The sequence below is a fragment of the Cervus canadensis genome, chromosome 25, assembly GCF_019320065.1.
Source record: "Cervus canadensis isolate Bull #8, Minnesota chromosome 25, ASM1932006v1, whole genome shotgun sequence".
Taxonomy (NCBI): Eukaryota; Metazoa; Chordata; class Mammalia; order Artiodactyla; family Cervidae; genus Cervus; species Cervus canadensis.
Genome location: NC_057410.1, coordinates 39,964,120 through 39,987,416, shown reverse-complemented (window position 1 = coordinate 39,987,416; position 23,297 = coordinate 39,964,120). Strand labels below are relative to the sequence as shown.

General features: G+C 35.7%; 1 protein-coding gene across 4 annotated transcripts; it reads left to right on the top strand.

The window, feature by feature from the left end:
- Positions 1 to 853: 853 nt before the first annotated feature.
- On the top strand, positions 854 to 23,012 carry ALX1 (ALX homeobox 1). 4 transcript variants are annotated; one of them, XM_043446608.1, is made up of 6 exons: positions 854 to 1,009; positions 1,135 to 1,242; positions 1,639 to 1,791; positions 4,784 to 5,088; positions 8,115 to 8,243; positions 22,380 to 23,012. In XM_043446608.1, exons 3-6 carry the CDS (start codon positions 1,659 to 1,661, stop codon positions 22,698 to 22,700), a joined length of 888 nt encoding a protein of 295 aa, XP_043302543.1. In that variant the 5' UTR covers positions 854 to 1,009; positions 1,135 to 1,242; positions 1,639 to 1,658; the 3' UTR covers positions 22,701 to 23,012. The 4 variants fall into 4 exon arrangements, with proteins under 4 accessions (XP_043302543.1, XP_043302541.1, XP_043302542.1 ...); XM_043446606.1 differs by having other exon boundaries at positions 1,330 to 1,791; XM_043446607.1 differs by having other exon boundaries at positions 873 to 1,006.
- The last annotated feature ends 285 nt before the right edge of the window (positions 23,013 to 23,297 follow it).

The following is a 23,297-nucleotide window of genomic DNA, read 5'->3' as shown; positions in this document are numbered from 1 at the left end:
TGGGCTTGGCCTCGCCACGCCAGGGTCGGGGGTGCCCGGCGTGCCCAAGGCTGCGGGGCTACTGCCCTGCTGGGCTGGGGAGACGCCATCGGCGCGGCTAGGGCCTGTACGAAAAAGGCTGTCGGGCGGAGGCCTCTCGTGGAGGGCGCAACCCTTAATGCCCAACTTGTGGGCGTTTTCACCAAATTTGCCAGTTTAAGAGGCCTGTTGCTAATGGCGGCCTTTTCTTGCCCAAGGCACTGAACGCTTTTCCCTCCGACGCTGCGGGATCCTCCGATACCAAAGGCAGTTCTAAAGCCTCACAGAGGGGCTTTCCACCCCGTAGCGCTGCTCTGCCCTCAGAGAGCCGCCAGCTCCCCGACCTCCTCCCATCCCCTCGGGCGGGAGCCGAAGCCCCGGCCCAGCCCGCGCCGGGACGCCGCCTGCCAGTGCGCCCAGCTCCGCGCGCGCCCGTCGCTCCCCGTACGCGCTTTTCCAAACTCCACTACGACTCTTTAAAAGTAATCATCTTTTAAAAACCACGATGAAGGCCTTCCTCTTTCATAAACCCCTTTGTGTAACCCCTCTGGCCTATAGTAAGGACCCTTAGGAGGCACTTTTCCTATCGAGGTTTCTTAAAATAATCTGGATCTAATGATAAAATCGTGGACTAAGGGGAGGGTGGGAGAGGGTGGAGAAATGAGGTTGATATTGGTATAATGGTTTCAATGCCTTGCTCGGCTTCCCTCTCCCATTGCCACCACATCCACACGCCGCCGCATTCCAGAAAGAAAGGAAAGGCCACGGGTTCGTAAGCGCCGAGAGCGCCCGGACGCCGAACTCCTCGGGATTGGAAGAAGCAGCGGCCCCTCGACCACGGCCAGCCCAGTTAATAGCTGCCCACGTATCCGGCTTCTTGGGCTTCGGATTAATGTGGATCTTCCACATAAACGATTTACGGATGAAATAAAAGCCCCTTAGAGCATTACTTCCTTTCAAGTTCTTAAGACGCCTCTAAATCTTTCTGGTAGTGAGTGGCCGGCGTGGGGGCGGGGTGGGGACCCGGTGCCGGGCGGGTGGCCCCGGAGGGCGCAGAGCGCGGGGAGTGGAAGGTTAACTGCCTCGCGATCTCACCAAGCTCTTCCGAAATGCCAGTCCACTGTCGCGGCGACAATGTTTCTGAGTGTCGTGGCCTCGTCCCTGCTGGCATTTGTCTGAAATGGAGCTGTCTGTCTAACCTAGGCCTGGACGCGCCCTGCCCGGGTAAGTGGGGGGAAGATGGGGGTGGGGTGGGGGGCGGAGGGGGCCCGGGGTGGAGTTTAGTCGCCTGCCTATTTTCATATTCATTAGAACTGGGAGGTTGCCCGAGGAGCCCAGCTGAGTTTCAAGATATAAAAGCAACTTCGGGTGCCCCCTTTCCAGCCGAGACGTCTTAAAAGGCTCGGAGCCGGGAAGCTCCAGTCGCCGCAGCGCTCGCTTCCCCTTCCCTCCTCTCCGGCCCTCCCTCCTCCCGCCCACTCGCTCCCTCCCCCAGCGCGCTCCAGCCCCCCGAGCTCCGGGGAGCTCTGCGACAGCCTTCCAGGATTATGGAGTTTCTGAGCGAGAAGTTTGCCCTCAAGAGCCCACCGAGTAAAAACAGTGATTTTTACATGGGCGCAGGAGGCGCGTTGGAGCACGTTATGGAGACGCTGGACAATGAGTCCTTTTATAGCAAAGCGTCGGCGGGCAAATGCGTGCAGGCCTTCGGGCCCCTGCCCCGCGCCGAGCATCACGTGCGCCTCGACAGGACCTCGCCCAGTCTGGACAGCAGCGGTGAGTCCCCGGCTCCAGGGGGGTCGCGGAAGCCCACCCGCAGATCCGAGGGCGGGGACCGGTCGGGACCGGGAGGGAAGGAAGGAAAACAGGAAGGAAAGAAGGAAGGAAAGGAAGGGGGAGCGGGAGAGCTGGAGGGCGGAGGAAGGCGGTGGAACAGTGCTGGTTTTAGGAAGCGGAGTTGGGGCTGCTGCAGACTTTCGGGGAGGGGGTGAGCGGCGAGCCAGGGAAGGAGCCCGCGCCCCCGGGGTGCATCCTCGCGGTTCTTCTTTTGCTGCCGAGTCGCGTCCCTGACGGGCCGTGGAGTCCCGCTACCCAGGACCCGGGCGTAAACTGATAGGGCGCTAAGCAGAGCGTAATTGAGTCGAGACAGCGCGCTTCCTCTGCGAGCCCGCCGCGCTGCCCCGGGCCGGGGGAGCTGAAATCCATCACAGCTCGTTAGAGGACGTCACTGCCGTCACGAGCAAGAAAACTTAGGTGAAAAACCTTTTGTTTTGGTTTTTTTAATTTTCCAAGACGTAACGATATCTTTGTGAAGTTAGAAGCTTACTAGATGAGTTTCTCTGGATTTGTGATTTTTGCTTCTTTGGGTTTGCTATGCAACAGCATAAATGTTCAACGCCAAATCACTTTACGTAGCTTCGGGCAAAGAATCCCGAATATAATCACTCACTCGCGAATTCCGCATTGTCTGATTTTTCTGACTCCACGGTGGAAGTCGCCTCTAAGAAGCCTTTCGGAATGCTTCTGGGTGAAATCTTCAACTTTGGATGGCCAAGTATCTCAAAGTCAAAATGTTATCAAAACAAACCATCTATCTTTTTATCTTGTAACCCAATACAAACGTATTTTTTTCAGATAGCGACAGCTAAAGCACGTTTACAATTCCAAGAGGACTTTTCCTTATCATTGTATATATTCCACAGTTAAGCTGTAAGGAGCGGGTTGCTTTAAAATAACAAACGAATTAAGTGTGAAATATTTACAACAAGCCTCCCGCCCCCTATTTTAATGGAGGTTCACAATCTGGCGAGCCACTGGCTCATAGTAGTTACTCTTCTAAATACTTAGTACGCGATAGCCTTTGTTTAAAAAAGGCCTCATTTTGTTCAGCGTTGCAAGTTACTTTTGACTTGCAAGGTTAAATAAAAAATAAAGGAACAAACAGAAAAATCCGTTAAGTCTCATTTATTTAGAAAGACGCGAAAAAATAATTTTATTTTAATATACTAAAGTTTTGACTTTCTGTCTATATTTCAGATTGCAGGATTTATATTTTGGAATTTTAAAGTGTATCCATAAAGTTATTTCCATGGACAGGATTTGTTCTTAAATGGTTCTGAAATGTCCTCTGTTGACTGCTGAATAAGAATCATAATATTTTATTTAAATTGTCGGGATTCCAAAAATAAGAGAAATAGGTGATTTTTGATACTTTATAAAGTTTTAAAGGAGCATCACACTGTTAGGATGGATTTTGATAGGAAAGTTTTAAGTAAGGTGACTGTAGGCAACAAGCAGTCCGCTAAATTTAGGCAAGTTCCTGCCTTTTTCCTGAGATGCCCTTACCCTCACGCCTGTTTCCCCTCCCCCATCGCTAATTACCGCAGTTCCCCATTAACTCTGCCCACGGAGACAAAACTGTATTGTTTGTTAATCAGTCAAGGCTCTCCTTTATATTTAGTTTTACATCACAACTTTTTTTGCCTAAAGGCTATTGGGTATTTGATTTACCTAGGTACTAGAGTTCAATACATTTGTATAATGACTAAAGTAAAGCAGTTCTAAAAATACATTGTAAGAAAATTTTAAAATAGACAAAAACGAAAAAAGTGTAACAGTTCATTGGAAATCGTTGTTATGGCTGAGACGACTTAAAAAAATGTTTCCTATTTCGTTCTGTGTATCCATTACATTTGTGTGTGGGGTACAATCGAATATGGAGGAAATCACTGAAATTAAAACACCCCTAAACAGAATGCAGGATGATACCCTTTGTAATCTTCTAATAGATGTTTTAATTTTTGTGCTTTATTGAAAGGAAGAGTAAAGCTTTCTATCTTAAGACAGTTTCATGTTTTAAAAGAGTTAAGCATAAATTTGACATATTTGGATAACTGCAGCTAAAGAAGTCTACTTAAATCTTACCCTTTTCTGTAAAAACACTTTTAGAAACTGATGAAAAATTCTTTTTTTAACTTAGTAGGTCACTTTTTGAAATTAAAATGTTAAATGTGGACATGATATACAGTTGAAATATTGGAAATATAGTAGAAACAATGCCATTTCTTAAATCTCTAGTCCATAGGTTTTGTGTGAAGGAGAAACATAACTTTGAGAAGAGTATGGATTTTGGTTTACAGACAGTATTTAAAATTGAAATGTCCTTTTTGAGCCCTGTTAGTAGCTTACTTTTGTCTGCTGTGAATAAATAAGACATATGAAATTCAGCTCACTTGTAAAAAATTATGGTCATTTAGTTTTTTTTTAAACCAGAGAATCTTAATATGACTACTTTGATTATAAGTTATGTGGATAAATATTACATTAATCCTGAAAAACAGAGCTATATGTGATGCTGGCAAATTATATAAGTTCCATGTACACATTTTTAGATGATTCTAAACCTGCCTAAAGTGAATTAATAATAGTAGATAAAGTGAAAGTCACTCAGTCCTGTTTGACTCTTTTGGACCACATGGACTATGCAGTCTGTGGAATTCTCCAGGCCAGAATACTGGATTCGGTCGTCGTTCTCGTCTCCAGGGGAATCTTCCCAACCCAGGGATCGAACCCAGGTTTCCCACATTGCAGGCAGATTCTTTCCCAGCTGAGCTACCAGGGAAGCCCAATAGTAGATAATATGATGATCAAATCAGTGCCGCACGATAAATCGTAACAGACTCCCTGCCTGATGCTCTGTATCACTTCAACTTACTTCATCAAGGTGTTTTGCAATCCTGAGAACTGTTTTTCCCCCCTCTGGGTGCAGTGAACTATGGGATCACTAAAGTAGAAGGACAGCCTCTTCACACTGAACTAAACAGAGCTATGGACAACTGTACCAGTCTCCGGTTGTCTCCTGTGAAAGGGATTCCAGAGAAGGGAGAACTGGACGAACTTGGGGACAAATGTGACAGCAACGTGTCCAGCAGCAAGAAGCGGAGACACCGAACCACCTTTACCAGCCTGCAGCTGGAGGAGCTGGAAAAGGTCTTTCAGAAGACCCATTACCCGGATGTGTATGTCAGAGAGCAGCTTGCTCTGAGGACAGAGCTGACTGAGGCCAGGGTCCAGGTAGGAGCCAATGAAGGCTGGAGGCTGTGTGTGTTTGGAGCGGGGAGGTGGTTGGGGGGTAGTGTTAGAATGATTCCAGGGTTGCCACAGAGTTTTACCACAAAGTTTATTCCAAAGTTTTACCACAAAGACAGAAACTAATTCTCCTGCTGAAGATAGAGAACAACGTAGCAGAGGCATGTAAGTCTACTAAAATTACTTTTTACTTGCAAACGATTTAACAACTCACACACAAGCCTAAGAGAAAAGAACTTGACTTATTACTTAGGCATAAAAGCTAATGCTTATTTTAGAAGAACAGAATATGATAACAAATATCTGATTTCAAAAAGTGATCTTTAAAGGACAAAAACCCAGAACCATAGCTCTCCAATGTAGTAATTCATGTATTTTATTTTTCTATTGTATCAGCTGTCGAAGCTCTTTTTGGGGTTATATACCTTAGATTTGTAAGTTATTTGTATAGTGGCCCATAAGCATCTATAATTTTACCAAGGTTGGAGTTATAATAAAACAAAGGAAAAAAAATGACAGTCTCACAAACTCTCAATTGTTAGGTATACCGTAAACTATTTTCACTATACATAATTAAAGAAAAGTTGTATAAGCACATCTACAGTTTTCTAGTCCCAGCAATTATCAATACATGCCTTTCCATTGTAATTTGTAAAATCTGGATAACTTACATGATTTTTTCAGAAACAGTAGGAATAATAGTCTTAAAAGTAACTTTTAAAAGTATAAATTCAATTAAGTTATATCTAAAATTGTGTTCAAATTATCAAATTAGATGATTCAGTATACTACATTTTTTAATAATTTGAAAAAACAAAATTAAAAATAGTGGGTAAAATTCTTAAGCGTATTTTATTTTTCCTAGCCTTCATATTTTTAAACTATTTCATTAGTTCCCAAGTAAGAGTAATTCAGGAGAATGACCATTTCGTGTGTTTTTATGACTCTAAAAAAAATAATACTGAATTTTGCAATTTCCATAAACCACTAGAATAAAGAAATAAATTTTTGTTCTGAGTAGAGTAATCGTATTCCTTCTGAAGACTGAGCCCTTGTAAGTCTCTTATACATTGTTAAAGACAACATCTGGTGGTGGACGAATAACAAGCAGCAGATTTTTGCTTTAGTTTATAGAGACAAATGGTTATTTTATCTTAGTTCAGGAAGTAAATATGGAGAAAGTCAGTCGTAAGAAAGAATTTGAGAATTGCCAAGCCTTAACACAAACCCCACCCGTGTGTTTTTTGGTCTTGTGTTCATGTGTTTAAATTAGTTATACTCACAACCATAGAAAAATATGTTTACACATAGATGATCAGCTGTGCACAAAGTCTGTTTTCCCCTTAAACATTTCACCAAGTCCTGGTTAAGTTTGGCCTAAGAAGACGCCCAGAGAGTCAGCCTGAACCTATTTTACTCAGGTAGTTTCCTTGCTTTTTGCATAAGAGTGGTAATTGGCACCTATTTCAAGGTGATTGTCAAGGTTTTCTTCTAAAGGAAAAAGCCCTCGTTACTAAACTCCGTCAGTATGCTCTTGGTGCCCGTCTATGGAGAAAAAGTGCTTTGCTGTATTTTGTTGTTACTGGTGTCTTAAGCCCTGAATATAGTGGGTGATACACACTCACCAGCAGGGCTCTGAGAAACCATCTGAACAGGTGGCTCCCTGCCTTCTTCTGATTGCTGAGAACTCTCCAAAGTGCCATCTTGAATTTGCAATACTTGCTTACACTCCAGACTGAATATTAACATGTCTCCTTAAGTGTGAAGGAAAAGAGATAAGAGAGTAGAATTGAATACAAAAAAGAATAAAAAGTTCAAATAAATTTTAATGAAATGCTTTTTTACAATGTGCATTTTTATAATTCATTTTCAGCTTTTTTCCTAAATATTTTGTATTCTGAAGCTAGTTCTCTGAAGACGAAACAGTTTTCTGAAAGCTGCTCATGTAAATTATATATCAAGTTATACATGTTGAACTTAATTTTTTGTATAACCTTTTAATACCTAAAATATTAAAATGAAGATTCTGGAGATCTTACAAGTGTGAACTGGTTAATATTTAACCCTCTGAGGGAGATAGATGATAGAATAGATGTTTCTACTGTATAATTAATTAAAGAAATTTGGAAAACAGTTTAGTAACTGTGTGGAGGCCATACGAATACACAGTCTTTCTTGACACTTGATTATATCTGTCCTATTTTAAAATTTATATTATCCATAAGTATTTTAAATTGGAGAAATTATCTTTAAGATTTTATGAGCATTTTCTATAAGAGAAAATCTTATAAATGATACAATTTATGTCTAAACAGTTTGTATATTTTAAAACCATAGTTCAGCTTCAGATGATACCATTTTATCCATAATCTTTATCATACTCAATATAACATGTAATCCTACTAGTTTGCTTCTAAATAATCATTGTATTTCTGCTGGTACCATATGTTTTAGATGTAATGTGTTTGTTTACATTTTTCTAAGTTTTTGTAAGTCTGGGTACAGCCCAGAGGAGCTTTCACTTTGTGACATATTTTAAAGATAATTGTTTTGACAGACTTAGATATTAATTTGGTTATAGATTGGCTGAGTTCGTGTTCTATACATAACCCCAAATTAGAAAGTTATGAGTGTCTTTCAGACTTGCATTCTCTGAGAGAGGATTATTATCTATGATAATTTGGAGATATAAGGAATCTTCAAGGTCATATAATCTAATTCTTCTTTATTTTCAATTAGTAAAAAAAATAGAGGCTCAGACATGTTAAATAAAGTTTTGAAAACATCTTGTCTCATTCTATTAAACTATATTGCCTAGTAGACATGGCACTTATCATATCGGGGTAAAATAAAATAGAAAGTAAAACTTGTGGATCCCTTTCTAATATAAAAACATTTCTGCTTTTGTAATTTTCTTGACCTGGTTTACCTTTCTGATTTTAAGTCTTTGACCATCATATTTGCATTACCAGCTATTCCTTAGCTGAAATTCTACTTTTTTAAAAAACTAGGTTTGGTTTCAAAATCGAAGGGCCAAGTGGAGAAAAAGAGAACGTTACGGCCAGATCCAACAAGCTAAGAGCCATTTTGCTGCCACCTATGACATATCAGTTTTGCCAAGAACTGACAGCTATCCACAGGTATGGTAAACTGCACAGAACACTGAGATACGCAAGTGTGGTTTGTATATTCTTCAAAGGGCTAGTGTAAACTTTATCACGTCTAATATAATAGTCAAGAATGAAAATTTTAATCTCCAAAAATTGTTTCCATGTTTGTTAGATTTTTATTTTGCTAAAATATTTATTTTTATTTATTTTAAAATATTTCAAGGTCTTTTCTTTGGTATACATTGCAACAACTTAAGTAGCATCATTCAATAATCTGTCTCTTAATTACTCTGCATTTTAATAATTCAGACTCACTCCCTTTGTTAAATACATAAAATATTGCTAGGCTCTGTGGCTCTTTTTTTATGAGCTGTACCATAACCTGCTGTTGAATGTGGCTGATGAAACCTTCAGTTCACTTAAAACTATTTTTTTCTCCTGTGTTGTCTTTTCAGCTTTGAAACTGCTTATTGTTTCAAGGAAACATTTATCCCTTTGTGACTTAAAACATGTATAGAATTAGTTCTGGACCTAATTTTTAAATTGTATCACATTAAGAGTATTTAGAAATTTTTTTCCTCTAATTGTTTCTTTTAATTTAGAGAGGGTTGTTTTTGCATACTTTGTAATGCACATAAATAAAATATATTTTGTCTTTGTAATTGGATATTAATTTTTCCTGCTACTGAATTATAATATTGAAAATTGTATTTACTACATAAAGAATATGTGTATTATAAGAAACAAGCCATCTGTTATTTAATTCCTTATTGTTTAATGATGTGTGTTATAAGAGACTACTTTGAAAATGAATATGTAACGCATATACTGATGAAATATTTTGATAGTCCAGTAAACAAATCATCATAGCTCCAAACTTAAGGATACTCATTTTCTTCAACTGTAAATTCATACCCTGTGAGCATGAATTCCGTCCTTTAATTTCATGCTGTCTTTGTATTCTTGTACCTTTCATGATTTTTAAAAAACCTATCTTGAGACTTTCACTCCTCCAGGTAAATTCATGAGTTTTTTTTTTTTTTAATTCATGAAATTTACTAATGTAATATTATATGTGAATATAAGAGCCTTAGAGATCACCTAGTTCCTTTGTTTTAAAAGTCAGGAAACCAGAGCCAGATGAGTTAAGAAAAAGAATTGGTCCATGATCACACGAGTGGTTCCTTACAGGGCAGTCTATAAAGGGCTTCTCCAGCTAAGCCTTGCCACTGCAGTTTTCTTAAAGACCAGTGATATGGGTACCTTTTGAGTAAAGGTCCATACCTTAAGAAGAATCTTATTTCCCTTATTTCAAAAAGTTTATCTTAAAGTAGTTCCTTTATATTTTCTCCTGTTTTAAAAATATGTGTATCCTCCTGGTTACTTACCATCAACACGTTTTGAGTGTCCTAGTTGAGTTCTAAGCAAAATGCTGCAAGGATGTTTCTCCTCTAGGTGGTAAGTTCCATGGGAGCAGGATTGCAGTTTTCCTAGTTGTTAACAAGACTATAGCCTTCACTGTCAGTCACTCTTCTAAGCAGTGTACATTTTTTAACTCATTTAATCCTTGCAATAACCTTACATAGTAGGTGATATTAATTGTTCCCATTTTTTATATGTGGAAACTGAGGCACAGAGGGGTGAGGTATTTACTGCCTCTAATAAAAGTGAGATATCTTTTCACTTTTACTAGTGTAGGAAAGCTCAGATTTAAGCAGAGGCAATGTGGCTCTTAAGGGTAAGTAGTATGATTAAATGATTAATAGCAAAAGAGCGTAACGTAAGACTTAAGTCGCATTATTCAGATCTGCAGTTTAGTTCAAGGGAGCAGAAAATGTTCACAGCCAACCAGTGAAAAACAATAGAATGATAACAGAGATGGCATATACTTTACATACTTTTAAACTACTTGATTGTGATGACTTTAGAAACAATAAAGTCACAAATTATGAACTCCTTTCAAATAGACCCTAAGCAGTCTTATTGCTAAGTCTATCTCACAACACTTGACTGCAGCGTACTTTTTTTCACCTTATTATTTCAGTCTTCATTCCTTTCATTGTTCTATTTCTATTTTCCACTTTTCTGCTCCTTGCTCTTAGTTGCCTAGTTGCTAGCCCCCCTTTCTTCTTTAGAATATCATAAAATGTGTAGAATAGGGCCTTGCACCAATTAAGCTCTATATAAAAGCTTAATATAACAATACACTCTAGTCAGCCTTAATTTTAGTCACCTCCTAAAATTATCTTGCCATTATGTTATTGTGCCTCATAGCTTTCGATATTAGCAATTAGCAGAATGAGGTCACGTAGTAGCTCAAGCAGGAAAGGAAATGGTACCGTCAGATTATACATTTGATGGTCTTTTTCACTCCAACAAAAGATTAGTTAAAAAAAATTCCCCTCAGAGATAATAGAATTTTGCACTAATTTCTCTTTGTGGGTTCTTCATAATTTTTATGTATATTTGGTTATACCACCTCTTAATTTAAATATGGGAACACAGACATCATATGTTGAAGTTATTTTGACAATGCAGTTCATTAACATTGATAAAAATCAGTGCTGTCAAATCCACAGTACTTTTCTGCATTGCTAAGTCATTTAATGTTTGGTTACCAAAAATTCTAAAATCAAGTGTCTACCACTCCCCACTCTAGGTATTGAAGAAAGTCAGGGGGAAAGTCTGTTTCATTTAAAAATATGTGGTTAACTTTATTTTAGTTTGTTTGAAAAAATAGCTATGCCAAAGTCATGTCTCTCAAGACTCAGCCTAGGGAAACTTCTTTTTAAAAAGGAAAAAAAAAAAAAAAAAAAATCATGTGGCTTGAAAATAGTTTATAATGGGAAAAATAGGAATTGAAAGAGTCTAACCAACTCAGTGCAATAAGACATTGAATGTGGTTACTGTTACTAATTACAGAAAAAAATTATTAATTACAAAAAAGTTGGAACTAGAAAAAGTTGGCGGCAGGACAGAAATAAAGAATTAGCAATTTGGCAGGGAAGCAAAAGCATACACAGAAATACATCAAAACCAGAAATGGTTTAGAAAATGTTCTCCTTCAGCCTGCTCATAATAGTAAGCCTTTGTATCATAATCTTACCTAGCATAAAGTATCTATATATAACATACAATGTTTATTTATGAATAGTAATTAATACTTTCTAAAATGTTCTAAATACTTTGTTTTCACTGGTCTTCATTACACTAGCAACAACAGCTGTAACAGTAAAAAAAGTAACTACCAGTTGAGGGCTTGTTTTAAGCCAGTCTTCCTCCTTAGAGCCATTAACTCATTGAATTGGAGCCCAAGTGTTTTGAGTTCAGGAGTCCCAGGCTTCTTATGCAGCATTTTCTCCTTAAACCAACACTGAGTATTGAAATAGTTCAATTTTGACGCTGAAACATCGCCTTACTTTGGAAAGGAAAAAATGCCTAAATAATAAAACATTTTAAAAATGTAGATACTTCTTCGGACTAAGATACTGTTTTTTTAAAACTTGCTCATGTTTGAAGGCAAACAAAAAAGTGAGTACTGTGATGTCAGTAGTAACTAAAGGTAGTATATTTTGATGTAGTGAAAATAGTAGTGTTATTTTTTTAAAAGCTCTATTTTGGGTCACAATGTTAGTTTCATTTGTCAATACAGTATAGCTAAATTAAATTATTTGATGTTCTCCATTACATGATATTTTAGAAAAGAGTCATTGCTTGTGCTAAATCTGTTTCCCTCTATCTTGAATTCCCTTTCCCTCACCTAAACCAGGAAGCCTCTCAATTTTCCCTCAATCAATGCCTTCACTTTCTCACCGACCTTGTGGTGGATTGTGTAAAAATGCCTGCCACACCATTTAGGATGTAAAGTATTTAAAAGATGATTCAGTTCTTACTCACGCGTGTATCATCACAGTGTTAAGCAGATTATATATACACCGAATAGATGTGAAAAAAGTTTCGTTCTACTTCAGTTTTCAGGAGTACATTATAAAACAAAATTAGTCTATTTTTTATAAAACAGATGGTTTCTGAATCTCTGCTCTCAACCAGCTCTGTGGTCTTAAGCAGCTAACTTTTCCTCTTTGAAAGGAATAGACTAGAAAGATTTTGCAGACCCCTTTCAGCTTAATGCATTTTCATCCAGAGTTTTATCATTTTATAGTTTTGCATTTTATCAAACAGATATATGCTCTATCTTGTTTTAGGCACAGCGGTTATACAAATGATCCAGACAAAATCTCCTGCTTTCTAGACAGATTGCAAAGTAGATATTACAGATTCTGCAAACATTTCTTGATGCAGGCTATATATCAAGCACACCAAAAGAGACTGACATAATTTTGTCCTTGAGTTGAAGAACCAAGCAAGTATCTATCAACATTAGATTCTAATGTGTTTCTAATTTATTAAAACCAAAGCATCTTTAAAATAGTTATTTTTGGTGAATAAAATATTTTTTGTTAAGTTATACACATTTTCTAGAAAGATTATGGACTTCTCCTGTGGCTCAGCTGGTAAAGAATTTGCCTTCAATGCTGGAGACTTGGGTTCGATCCCAGGGTTAGGAAGATCCCCTTGAGAAGGGAAAGGCTACCCACTCCAATATTCTGGCCTAGACCATTCCATGGACTATAGGAAGGAGTCAGACATGACTGAGTGAAAGATTATAGCTAGCCTTCATTCTTAGAAGAAGTGCTCATTTTGCGCCATTAGGTTTAGTTCAGATTAAGCTTACATTAACTTGATCATTTACTAGCTGGGTGACTTTGAAAAAGTCTCTGGACTTCCTTAATCTTGATTCTTTATTTGTAAAATTGAGGTACAGTTGGTACTGGAGTTGGTGGTCTTAGTGTAGATAAAGATGTTAATGATACTTTTTCTGTTATGGAGAGGATTAAAATGATTTCCAAATAGTCCATGGAGCTAAATCCTGGGATTTGGGGTGGGCCATGGTTTAATGTATGCCTCCAGGCTTTACAATCAGGTAGTTATGGGTTCAGATCCTGGCTCTGCCACTTATTAGATTTTTAGACCTTTGGCAAATAAATTAACCGCTAGGAACATTTCTCTTCATTTATAAAATGGTGATAGACGTTCATATGTTATTTGTGAGAATTGAAATAGTTTATGCCAACTATTTCCTAGTACATAATGAGGGCTCAATAAATAGTCACGATTCTATAATAGCTATTAGTCATTATTCATTTATTTTTTTTCTGTAGTAGAGAAGTAGCTAAGTGGTTTGAATGCCCCTTTTTGTTGTAGTATTGGAATCAATACATTCTGTGAGTAAATTTACTATTTGAGGATCCCAGGGAAAGAACAAATTTAGTTAAATACACTTTCTTCTTTAAATTAGGATAACCAAATAAATATGATAGCTTTAGGAAAATTTGAGTATATTCTTAATCCACCAAAATAAATAATTTCTCACTTAGAAAATATTTTTTCATCAAAAATTTCAAAAGAAAGGTTGAAAGTTTTCCTACCAAAATTTTCAGTGAGGTTTTACTTAGTAAATAGTGGAATCATGATTTTATCTGTTTTCCAAATGTACAAAAGGACCCATGTAGTATTTTTGCTTTCTGTTGTTTAATTGATGCCTTTATAAATATATGCCACTTCAAGTTTGAACCTAGCAAACGCTGGATTCAAGTTATAGATAATTTGTAGTCACTAAAATAATTTAAAAAACAGATGAAAAGCTGTATAGTATTTTTAGCTTAGCACATACTATTTCAAACGTTGCTATACAGTTTTAAAGTTTCTGTGAAATAGTGATTATGAAGATATTGTTTTCCCTACCTTCTTCTATCAACAAGTTTCTCTCCTAATCTTGATGTTTACCTTTATTTAAGCTAAATAAAGAATATGAAGCTTATTTCCTTTAACCATTGTGGTTGTGATTTAAAGGCACCTGGAGCAGCTTTTACCTTTAGAAAAAGTATCATTTTTATCACTGTTATTTCTGTCTTTTCCCCAAGTATTTGAAGTAAACAAAGACTCCAAGACCTTTTAAAAATGTTAATAATGTAGCTATACATGATGCATTGTGTAATGAGTAGTTCCATATGTTTCAAACAACCAATGAGATGGTCATATATTGTAGTGAAACGTCCTTTATGAGTGGAGGGACGAAATATTAACAGCACTAGGTCAACAAGTGATACAATTTATCACGTGATTGTAAGCACAAATATTTACAGTTACAGAAGGATATAAATTATTCAAATCAATATAGTTTTTACAATGGATACCATTCCTAATTTAATTAAATATATATATTTATGTAAAACATATAAAGTGTATTTCACATATATGTGTATGTTAAAACTAAGTTATGTGTAGCCGGAGGTAGATTTTGTTAGTATTGATCAAGTAAAGGTACAGCTAGACACACACAGTGAATAATTCTTCTATTTGGTGAAAGTAATCCTAGATACTTTAAAGAAGTAAAGAATATCCTCTAGAAGAAGTAAAGTGCTTTCACATTGTTGATTATGAAAATAGACTTATTTTTGAAATGTAATATTCAAAGTTAATGTCATTTAAAGACTACATAGTAGTGATAACTTAGCTGGTTTTTTTATTCGTTTTGCTTTTAGTTAAGTGAACCCTGTTAAGTGTTGTATTTAACTGATTTGGTTGTACATATTTTGTATTTTAAGAGGAAAGAGTAAATCACTAAATTGAGTAGATTATCAAAATAAGTAATAAAAAGTGAAAATTAAAAATATAAAAATAAATTGTTCATATATATTAAACCTACCTTATGGAAGGAGGAGGGGGGAAATTAAGCATAAAAGTCTGAGAAGTCTATGAGAACTTCTGGATTAAAACCTGCAGTTTAAACCATTATTGTTAGTGTGAACCTCAGGATATACCTTAATCCAGAATTGTATGTGCACCACATTTATTAAACTACATGCATCTGTGAGTTTTCATTTTTATTCTAAATTATGGAGCATTAAATAGACTTTTTCGTGCAAATGCACAGTTGATTTTAAAATAACAAAAATAAAATTCTAAATTAGCGTTAACTCAAATATAAGATGAATATAATTGGTAACTTGACTCAGGATTTTAAGAATAAATTGCAAGCTTGTATATGACACCTTGTGAAACTCTCTAAGGTTAAAAATATACTGTATAAATACTTTATGTTTGCATACTTGATTTACATTTTAGGTTAATAATTTACAAAGAAAGCTTATAATTTTTGTTTCTTATAACTCTGAACTTTTTAAGTAGTAGAATTCTCATTAAAAATGAATTAGGAAAAAAAAAATGAATTAGGCACTCGTGAATCAACAGTAGTTAGGATGCGTGCATTAAAATAGATGAAAAATAAGGTGACAAATAATTGGAAAATACTTCAAGTGATAATTGTTGCATAGCAAATGCCAAATGCTATGATTTTATTCTCTCCTAAAGTGAGTTGATTTGAAAAGTTTCATTTTAAGGTATGTAGGGTGAGATTTCCTATAAAAATTTTTTGTAATGGTCACAATTTAAAATTTAAGAACACATTCGACAGTAACGGAAAAGAAAGATGTTCTTAATGTTTCCTTTATCTTTTATGTGGAGCATATTTCAAATATTGTTTGAATAATGCAAAATTTAAACAATATTTATATGATGTCATTCTGAAAATTTATAGACATTAACATTGCTAATGAGACTAATTGAGATAGTCTTTTAAGTTTTGCACTAAAAAGAGACACACACTTTTATTTTTCTGTATGGCAAATTTCTTTCCAGTTTGTTAGTCTCACATGACTATTACATCTAATAGTGTTTTTTTAAACAGAAAAGGCATTCCTCCTGTTTGAAATCCATATATACATTTCTAAGATGAAATTTCATTTAAGAACTCAAAGTAGCAATGAACAATTAACATGTGATCCTTTTCTGGTGAATAAATACTTTCTGATCACTTCAACTTAGTAATGCTATGCATTGAGAACACATTTTTAAAATTTTTGAAATTAATTTCTCCAAAATCTTAGTATTTATATATATATATATATATACACTTATATATATGTATATATAGTTAAAATTACATCTAATAAGAGGGCGCTGATGAAAACGTATCCTCATTTCTATCTCAAGTAGTATCTAAATGTGCTCAGATTTATCTCTTCACTGTGTGATTAATTCAAGTTGGGGTTTTTTCCCCCAGGTACACAAAGTCTCAGTGTATATTATTTCTTCACTGGTAACAAATTCACTGTTTAGAAAAACACCTATATCCTTTCTCCCTGCCAGAAGCCTACTGATGTAGTTACTAGAAAAGTTAATGGGACCCTAAGGTCCCAACAGCTAGAAATATCTCAAGTTAATAAGCATATGATTCTTATTAATACTTTATCCCTCTGAATTTTAAAGGAGGGGATATACTAATAAAGAACATAATGGCCTCTTAAAAAGTCAAACTACTTTTGTCAAAAGTGATGTTTGCCTTTTTAAAAGAGGCCATATAAAAATCTGGTAAATTAAATTCTATAGTGATAATGTGGTAATAAATCTTTATAGTAAGTATTGAATAATACTCAGAGTAGTCAATAAAAGTAAGCATTCTGTCAAACAGGAAAAGCCAAAATCAACTTTTTTATTTTAACAGAAAGAAGCTATTGCTATAACATCATCACAAATACCTCTTTGTGAATCCCTGATCTCTTTTTTCCCAGCAGCCCTTTAACTCCCACGGGGAACTGCTGGGGTTGCGATGTGAAGGTCGTATGAGTGTAGGATAATACGTGTATCCTGGGGTGTGTGCGTGTGTGTGTGTGTGTGTGTGTGTCGTGTACATATAAATGTTGGTGGCAGGAAGAAGCAGTCTATATGTAGAGGAGGAGTAAGATTAAGTAAACTTATTTTAGTAGAAAAAAAATTATTTAGTTGGCTTTAGAGATACTTTAAAATTAAAGAGTGCTCTAAAATTGCTCCTATATTCTCAAATTTTTCAGTATTTCTATTAAATCCAGATTAAATTCTATAGGCTAATATCTCCATAAATACCATTAACATTGAGATACAGAGTATATAAATCAGGAAACTATTTGATATTGTTTTACACACCATGCTACTTTACAACTAAGGGAAAGAATAATAAACCTAGATTAAGAGGTTTTTTAGAAGTATGAAAAACTCCCCACTACAGTAAAATCAGAAAATAACATTAGAAATATATACCACATTTAGCATACTAGAATTTTCTTTCTAGCTTTGGTTATGTAAAGAATATATCTATATCAAGTTTCTAAGGTGAAGGTAAATGAGGTTTATAATTTCCTATCCATGATTTACTCTGTTCCTTCAATTCATGACATACATAGATCCACAATGAAGAACTCTTAATATATGTGTGTATTCTTAGATTTAACCCTCTCCTTCTAGCTATTGCTTTTAATTCCTTGGAAGGAAGGTGAACATTAAATGATTTCAGCTTGGATAGAATCAGACAAAAAAAAATTTCCTCCAAAATTCAAAGCTGTGGAATAATTAAATATAAAGTTTTCACTTGATTAGAAAAACATTAAGGGGCAGACATTCAAAGTGGAGAGTAGTAAGTCAGCTAAACTTTCATTCATGCTAATGGGAGGCAGTTGGCTAAATTCCGTGGACAATGCTTTGAACATACCCCCAGAACTTTAAAAAATGCTGTGAACCACATTAAAACATGGAATATTTTTAGATTATCCACTCCTTATAAACACAGCAAAGAAGAAAAAATGTAAAGACAGGCAATCTTTCTTTTTCCTTTTTTCTTTTCTTTTTTTTAAAGCACATTTGAAAAAGAATGTGGGCATTAAATAACATTGCTCCTGGTTGTACATCTCTTGCATATTATACGGTTAGAAGCTTACAAAAAATTATTTGGCACTAGTGTCTATGAACTAGTATAAAAAATATTAGAAAGATAAGTAGTGATCTTAGAAAAAATAACATTCTTTCATTTCAAAATTTAACAGCAAATATAGTATTTCTTTCAATAAGTCAGTAAGATTTTTGTATAACTTCTCTGTTGTTAAATATATATATGAGACAATATGACTTGCAGATTCTAGCGCATCGTTTTAAAATGACCACTTAGAAGAATGGAATGAAGGAGACATAGAAGAAGCCCACCTGGACAATGGTAGATTTATTAAACTACAAGCTCAAACAACTTTGTTGTTTAACCACACTACTTCTTCAGACATTAATAGAAGTGGATGATCTAGAACAAAGGTGATACCTGCTAGATTATCCCCACAGTGATCAGACAACATCTAGAATATTATATTCCGTTGTCAGTGCTGGATGTTTATAAGAGTGAAAGGGTATTGACAATCTCCATCTCATCCAAAGGAATGTAACTAGAATGATACTGCCTGGAAATCAATATGAAGAATCCTTAGAGAAGAGAGACTTATGATTGTATAATAATCTCATGATGATATTTGAAAATTTTCTCATGTAAGAAGGATGTTGCTTGTTCTGTCCAGAAAGAGAAGAGAGAGAGGAAGATTACACCTTTTTACAGAGCTCCCCAGAGGGGAATGGAATACTTTTTAGAACAGGATGAGTTTCTTATCCCAGAAATTGAACATAATTGAAAATGTAGGAGAATTTTTTGCATTTGGAAGGAAGTTGGACTTCAGTAGTGTTTCTTTATCCTAAATGATGTTCTGAATTGCTTTTGTGTCTTACCATCTTTAGGGATTGAACACACGTCTCATATGTGTGAACACACGTCTCTCCTTTATGGGCAGGTGGGTTCTTTACCACTGGTGCCACCTGCGAAGCCCCATTATCATCTTTGCCATTATTTTAGTACAGACCCCCTCAGCTACACTGCCTGCTTAATGAATCAGAATCTCCAGAAGATAAGATAATAAGTGTTTAACAAAAAAGAAAAAGAAGATTACCTGCCTAAAGATATAGAGTCAACAGGGTTTCTAGCAGTGTAATTTTCATGATTTCTGTTAAGATTGTGTAGTATGGTGATTCTGGCATTCAAATCATGAGAGAAAAATTTAGGTATGTTAGCATAAATTGTCCACAAAATTTTGATTACATCCTCAAGATGAATCAGTCCAAATTTCATATTCTTAGAGATTTCCAGTATTTAATAAATGTGTACTAAGGATTTATCATGTACTGTGTCAAGCCTGGGGATGAGAAACAGTTGTGAGTGATCATTGGGAATTTTGCTTTCAGAAAGTGGAGTTTATAGATACACACAAACTTAGGATTGTGAATAAGTAAATAATTTCAACTCATAAGACTAGTTTTTATGTCATTGTAGCATCTCATAAGATTTCTGGGGTTCGGATTTGACCTCCTCCATGGGAGTTATCCAATCTTGGGTGAAATTCTTACACTCTCTGTTTTATAGTTTTACCTTTTACAAAATGGGGATAGTAAAGGCACATACCTTTTTGTGTATTGGAACGATTCAGAAGTCGTCATGCTTTTAACAAAATGCTTGACACGTGGCCATTAATTGATAACTGTTAGATATCATGAGCATGGTCTTGATTGTCCTCATCAGATGTTTTATACCTCCAGAGGAAATGCTTCCAAGGAGGCAAGACCCCTGTTCACTGGGGATATTATTTTTTATGATTTGCATCCAGCTTTAATATAGAAACCATCTAGATCCCCAAAGTCAAATGAACACATGCCAGAAATTTGAAAATCAAAGAAAGACAGGGAAGAGATGGGAGACAGAAATCATGGAAACCCAGCATATCAGTAAAAGTGTGTGACAGCTTCACTGGTCATGAAAATATTTGGGTATCTCTTAAAGTCCAACTAAAGTATTGCTGTTAGTAACTTGCTTTATTAATCTGTTCTGTTCAGAAGACCTTTCTATATGTTCTGTTTCATGAAAAATAATGCATTTAACTTGCTTGATCATGTTGAAATAAGTTTTGATCAAAATAACAATATTTGCTTATGTCATAGAAAATGGAGAGATTTTCCTAAGTTCATTTAGGGTGAAAATACTTAAAATTTAAATTCATAGATCACCTTCCTTGCTTTTACTCTCCTTATTTATTTATTTATTTTTACCTAGTTGTTAAATATATTCCTGTGCATTTGGAATACAAGTAGATGAGTTCAATAATAATTTCTAGCACTATGTTTTGTAAGTTGAGGAATCCTTTAATACACGTAAAGCCTAAATAATCTTTCTCCACCACTATCTGGCCTTGCATTTATTTTTTTCAAAAGTAAGCAAGCAAATTCACTTTCATTTCCTGAAAGCTCTTTTGTCAGACATGTGACTGTGGTTTTTCAGTGTAGCACAATGTTTGATTGAATGTCAGAGGAAAATCACCCGGATCAAGTTGGAAGAACTAGTTTGACAGAGTAATGACATTAACAGCCCCTCCTGCTGGTTTGAGATAGATAGCTCTGCAGTCACTGACACCAATCATCATATTTTGGGTAAAGGGAGACACAACGTCGTAGGATGAGCCAAAATTTAAACAGCATAGCCCTTGACAATTTAAGGATTGATAAAGTATGCAAATCATGATGGACAGCTGGTTAGATAGCTAGATAGAGGTCTATAGATATCTCCCACAGATTTGGCATATTTAAAGCAGCTTAGAAAGAACTATTTTAAAAACAACACTAAAATGAGCATCTTGCCAATCATTGAAGCCCCACGTAAAGGATGATATTTGTTCAGTCCTGAAAATGGTTAAGTGGCCCTTTCAGAGTGACAGAGTAACATCTCTACAATGTAATCTAGAAGATTCATTGACATATTTTGGCTATTAATTGAAAATAAGTTGTCTTTAAAAGTATGGCTTAAGCTTGGGTTTTGTAAGAGTATACCAGAGGCTACAGTGGTAGACTGAAATTCCTATGTAAAAAGAAATATAAGAAAATTATTCTTCTATATGTGTTAAGTAATTGATTATTCTGTTCTAATTATGATTTTAAAAAAGAAAAGAAAGCCAGATTGGATAAACATATATACTGCTGTTATGTTTATTAGTGTAAGTCTAAATCTAGTGTAACAATATTGTAAAAGGCATATAATTTTCAGATTTCATATTCCAAGGCTGTGTCTCTGTTACGCTATACCAAGCAGCATTTTCCTTGCTTTTTCCCAGCTCCTGCCTTTGGCATGACTTCTCTGTGCTTCTCAGTAGTGCGTGTGATCACTCTCCTTGCTCTTGTTTAAATAGCTGGTCTAAGATGCCTCCTATTTAAAATTCATAGTATACAAATTTGACTTAGTGTTTCTTTTGCATGCTAGTAACTTTAAAGAAATTTGTGTTTGCTGATAATACTGCACAATATAGAAATGTTTCCTATAGGGATTTAATATGATGATTGTGAATTTCTTGGGCACAAGTGATAACTCAGTTTTCAGTCTTACGTAAGTTGTTACCTTATACTTAATTTTTATTCATATAGTATTTTTGCTAATACTTGAATTTTTTTTCTCAGTTGTGCTTCCATTTTTGGGTACTGGTCAAATTTTAGAATTCTAAATCTGCTTCACATGTTGTAATTCTACTGTAACCTCATCATATCATATATAAATCATAGAATAAATATTTAAAATATGTATATAATTGTCCTATTGACAGAGATATTCAAGACTAGAGGGAATGAAAAACAATGAAACAGTAAACATTTTCCAAAATGATTTTTTATCAAAAATATCTCTAAAGAACAACCAGCCTGGTATCAGCATTGGTTTCCAGCAAAAACTACCACACTGAGTCAGCTATGGAACTTAAAAAAGCAATTCTGTGATTTTCTTTAGAAAGATGAAAACTGTATTTAAACTTAATCGTATTTTAATCACTGTCCTAAACACATGAATTGATCAAAAATAATGATTAAATCAGATTTCATTTTAAAAATCATGACTGTAAAAAGAATCCTCAAGAGACTGACATGTATTGAGAGTATTTTATGTGGTCAGGCATGTGGGTTTTGGTGATCCATTCCAGTGTGACAAACTAGAAGAATCTTTCAAATAATTGTTTTTCAGTAATTGCTTGATGTACTCAGAATGAAATTATAGACCGCCCAATAGGAGCAGACAAAGAACAGCTAGCAAAACTTTGTAAATTCAGTTTCCCAAAAGTAAGGAACCAAAGTGAGAATGCGTAAATGTAATATCTGTTGTTTTATATATTCCAGATTCAGAACAATTTGTGGGCAGGAAATGCAAGTGGCGGTTCTGTGGTTACTTCATGCATGTTACCACGTGACACTTCCTCATGTATGACACCTTACTCTCACTCGCCTCGGACAGATTCCAGTTACACGGGGTTTTCAAACCACCAGAACCAGTTCAGCCACGTGCCCCTCAACAATTTTTTCACTGACTCTCTTCTTACCGGGGCTACCAATGGACATGCATTTGAAACAAAGCCAGAGTTTGAAAGGAGGTCCTCCAGTATCGCAGTTCTTCGAATGAAGGCCAAGGAGCACACCGCCAATATTTCATGGGCCATGTAACATACAGTACTCTTTTCTTTTTCTCTTAATGGCAAAGTAAAACATTCTTATTTCTCCTATTTAATGGATACCACAATAAGCTGCTGTGTGTGGAATTGCTAAAGGTCAAGATATACAGTGAGACCAGCTTAAATGAATAGTTGTTATTATTTAACATTAAAATCTAAGAATGAACCTCTGAAAAGACTAAATAGGTTTACCATGCACCCATCTCCACAAACTCTGTTTTAGTAGTAAGATTTTTCTTTCTATTGTACGAGTCAATGAAATATGATCATGCAACTTCTTAAAAGAATAAATGTATTAAACAAATTCCTCTGTTATAGATTGATTTATGTTAGTTCTGTATAACAAGAAATCCCTTGTAAAATAATATCTGAAAAAGGAGGAAATGCACTGGGGAGAATGTCAAGATACTGAAGCTGTCAGGTAAATATTGAAGCAGGGTATTTTGGGGAGTTAACTGCCATTTTTCCATCTCTGGCTCCAAGGCATAATGGGCATATCCTCTGTTGCTGAGAATTTATCTGTGGGCTTCGAAGATTTTTTAACTCTAGATGTTTTAGTGAATTTCCATGCAATGAAAAAAGAGCTCTT

Coding starts and splice junctions, on each gene's coding strand:
- ALX1 (XM_043446606.1), top strand. CDS start 1,566: ATGGAGTTTCTGAGCGAGAAGTTTGCCCTCAAGAGCCCACCGAGTAAA. Junction 5,089..8,114: donor TGACTGAGGCCAGGGTCCAG/GTAGGAGCCAAT, acceptor TTAAAAAACTAG/GTTTGGTTTCAAAATCGAAG. Junction 8,244..22,379: donor GAACTGACAGCTATCCACAG/GTATGGTAAACT, acceptor TATATATTCCAG/ATTCAGAACAATTTGTGGGC.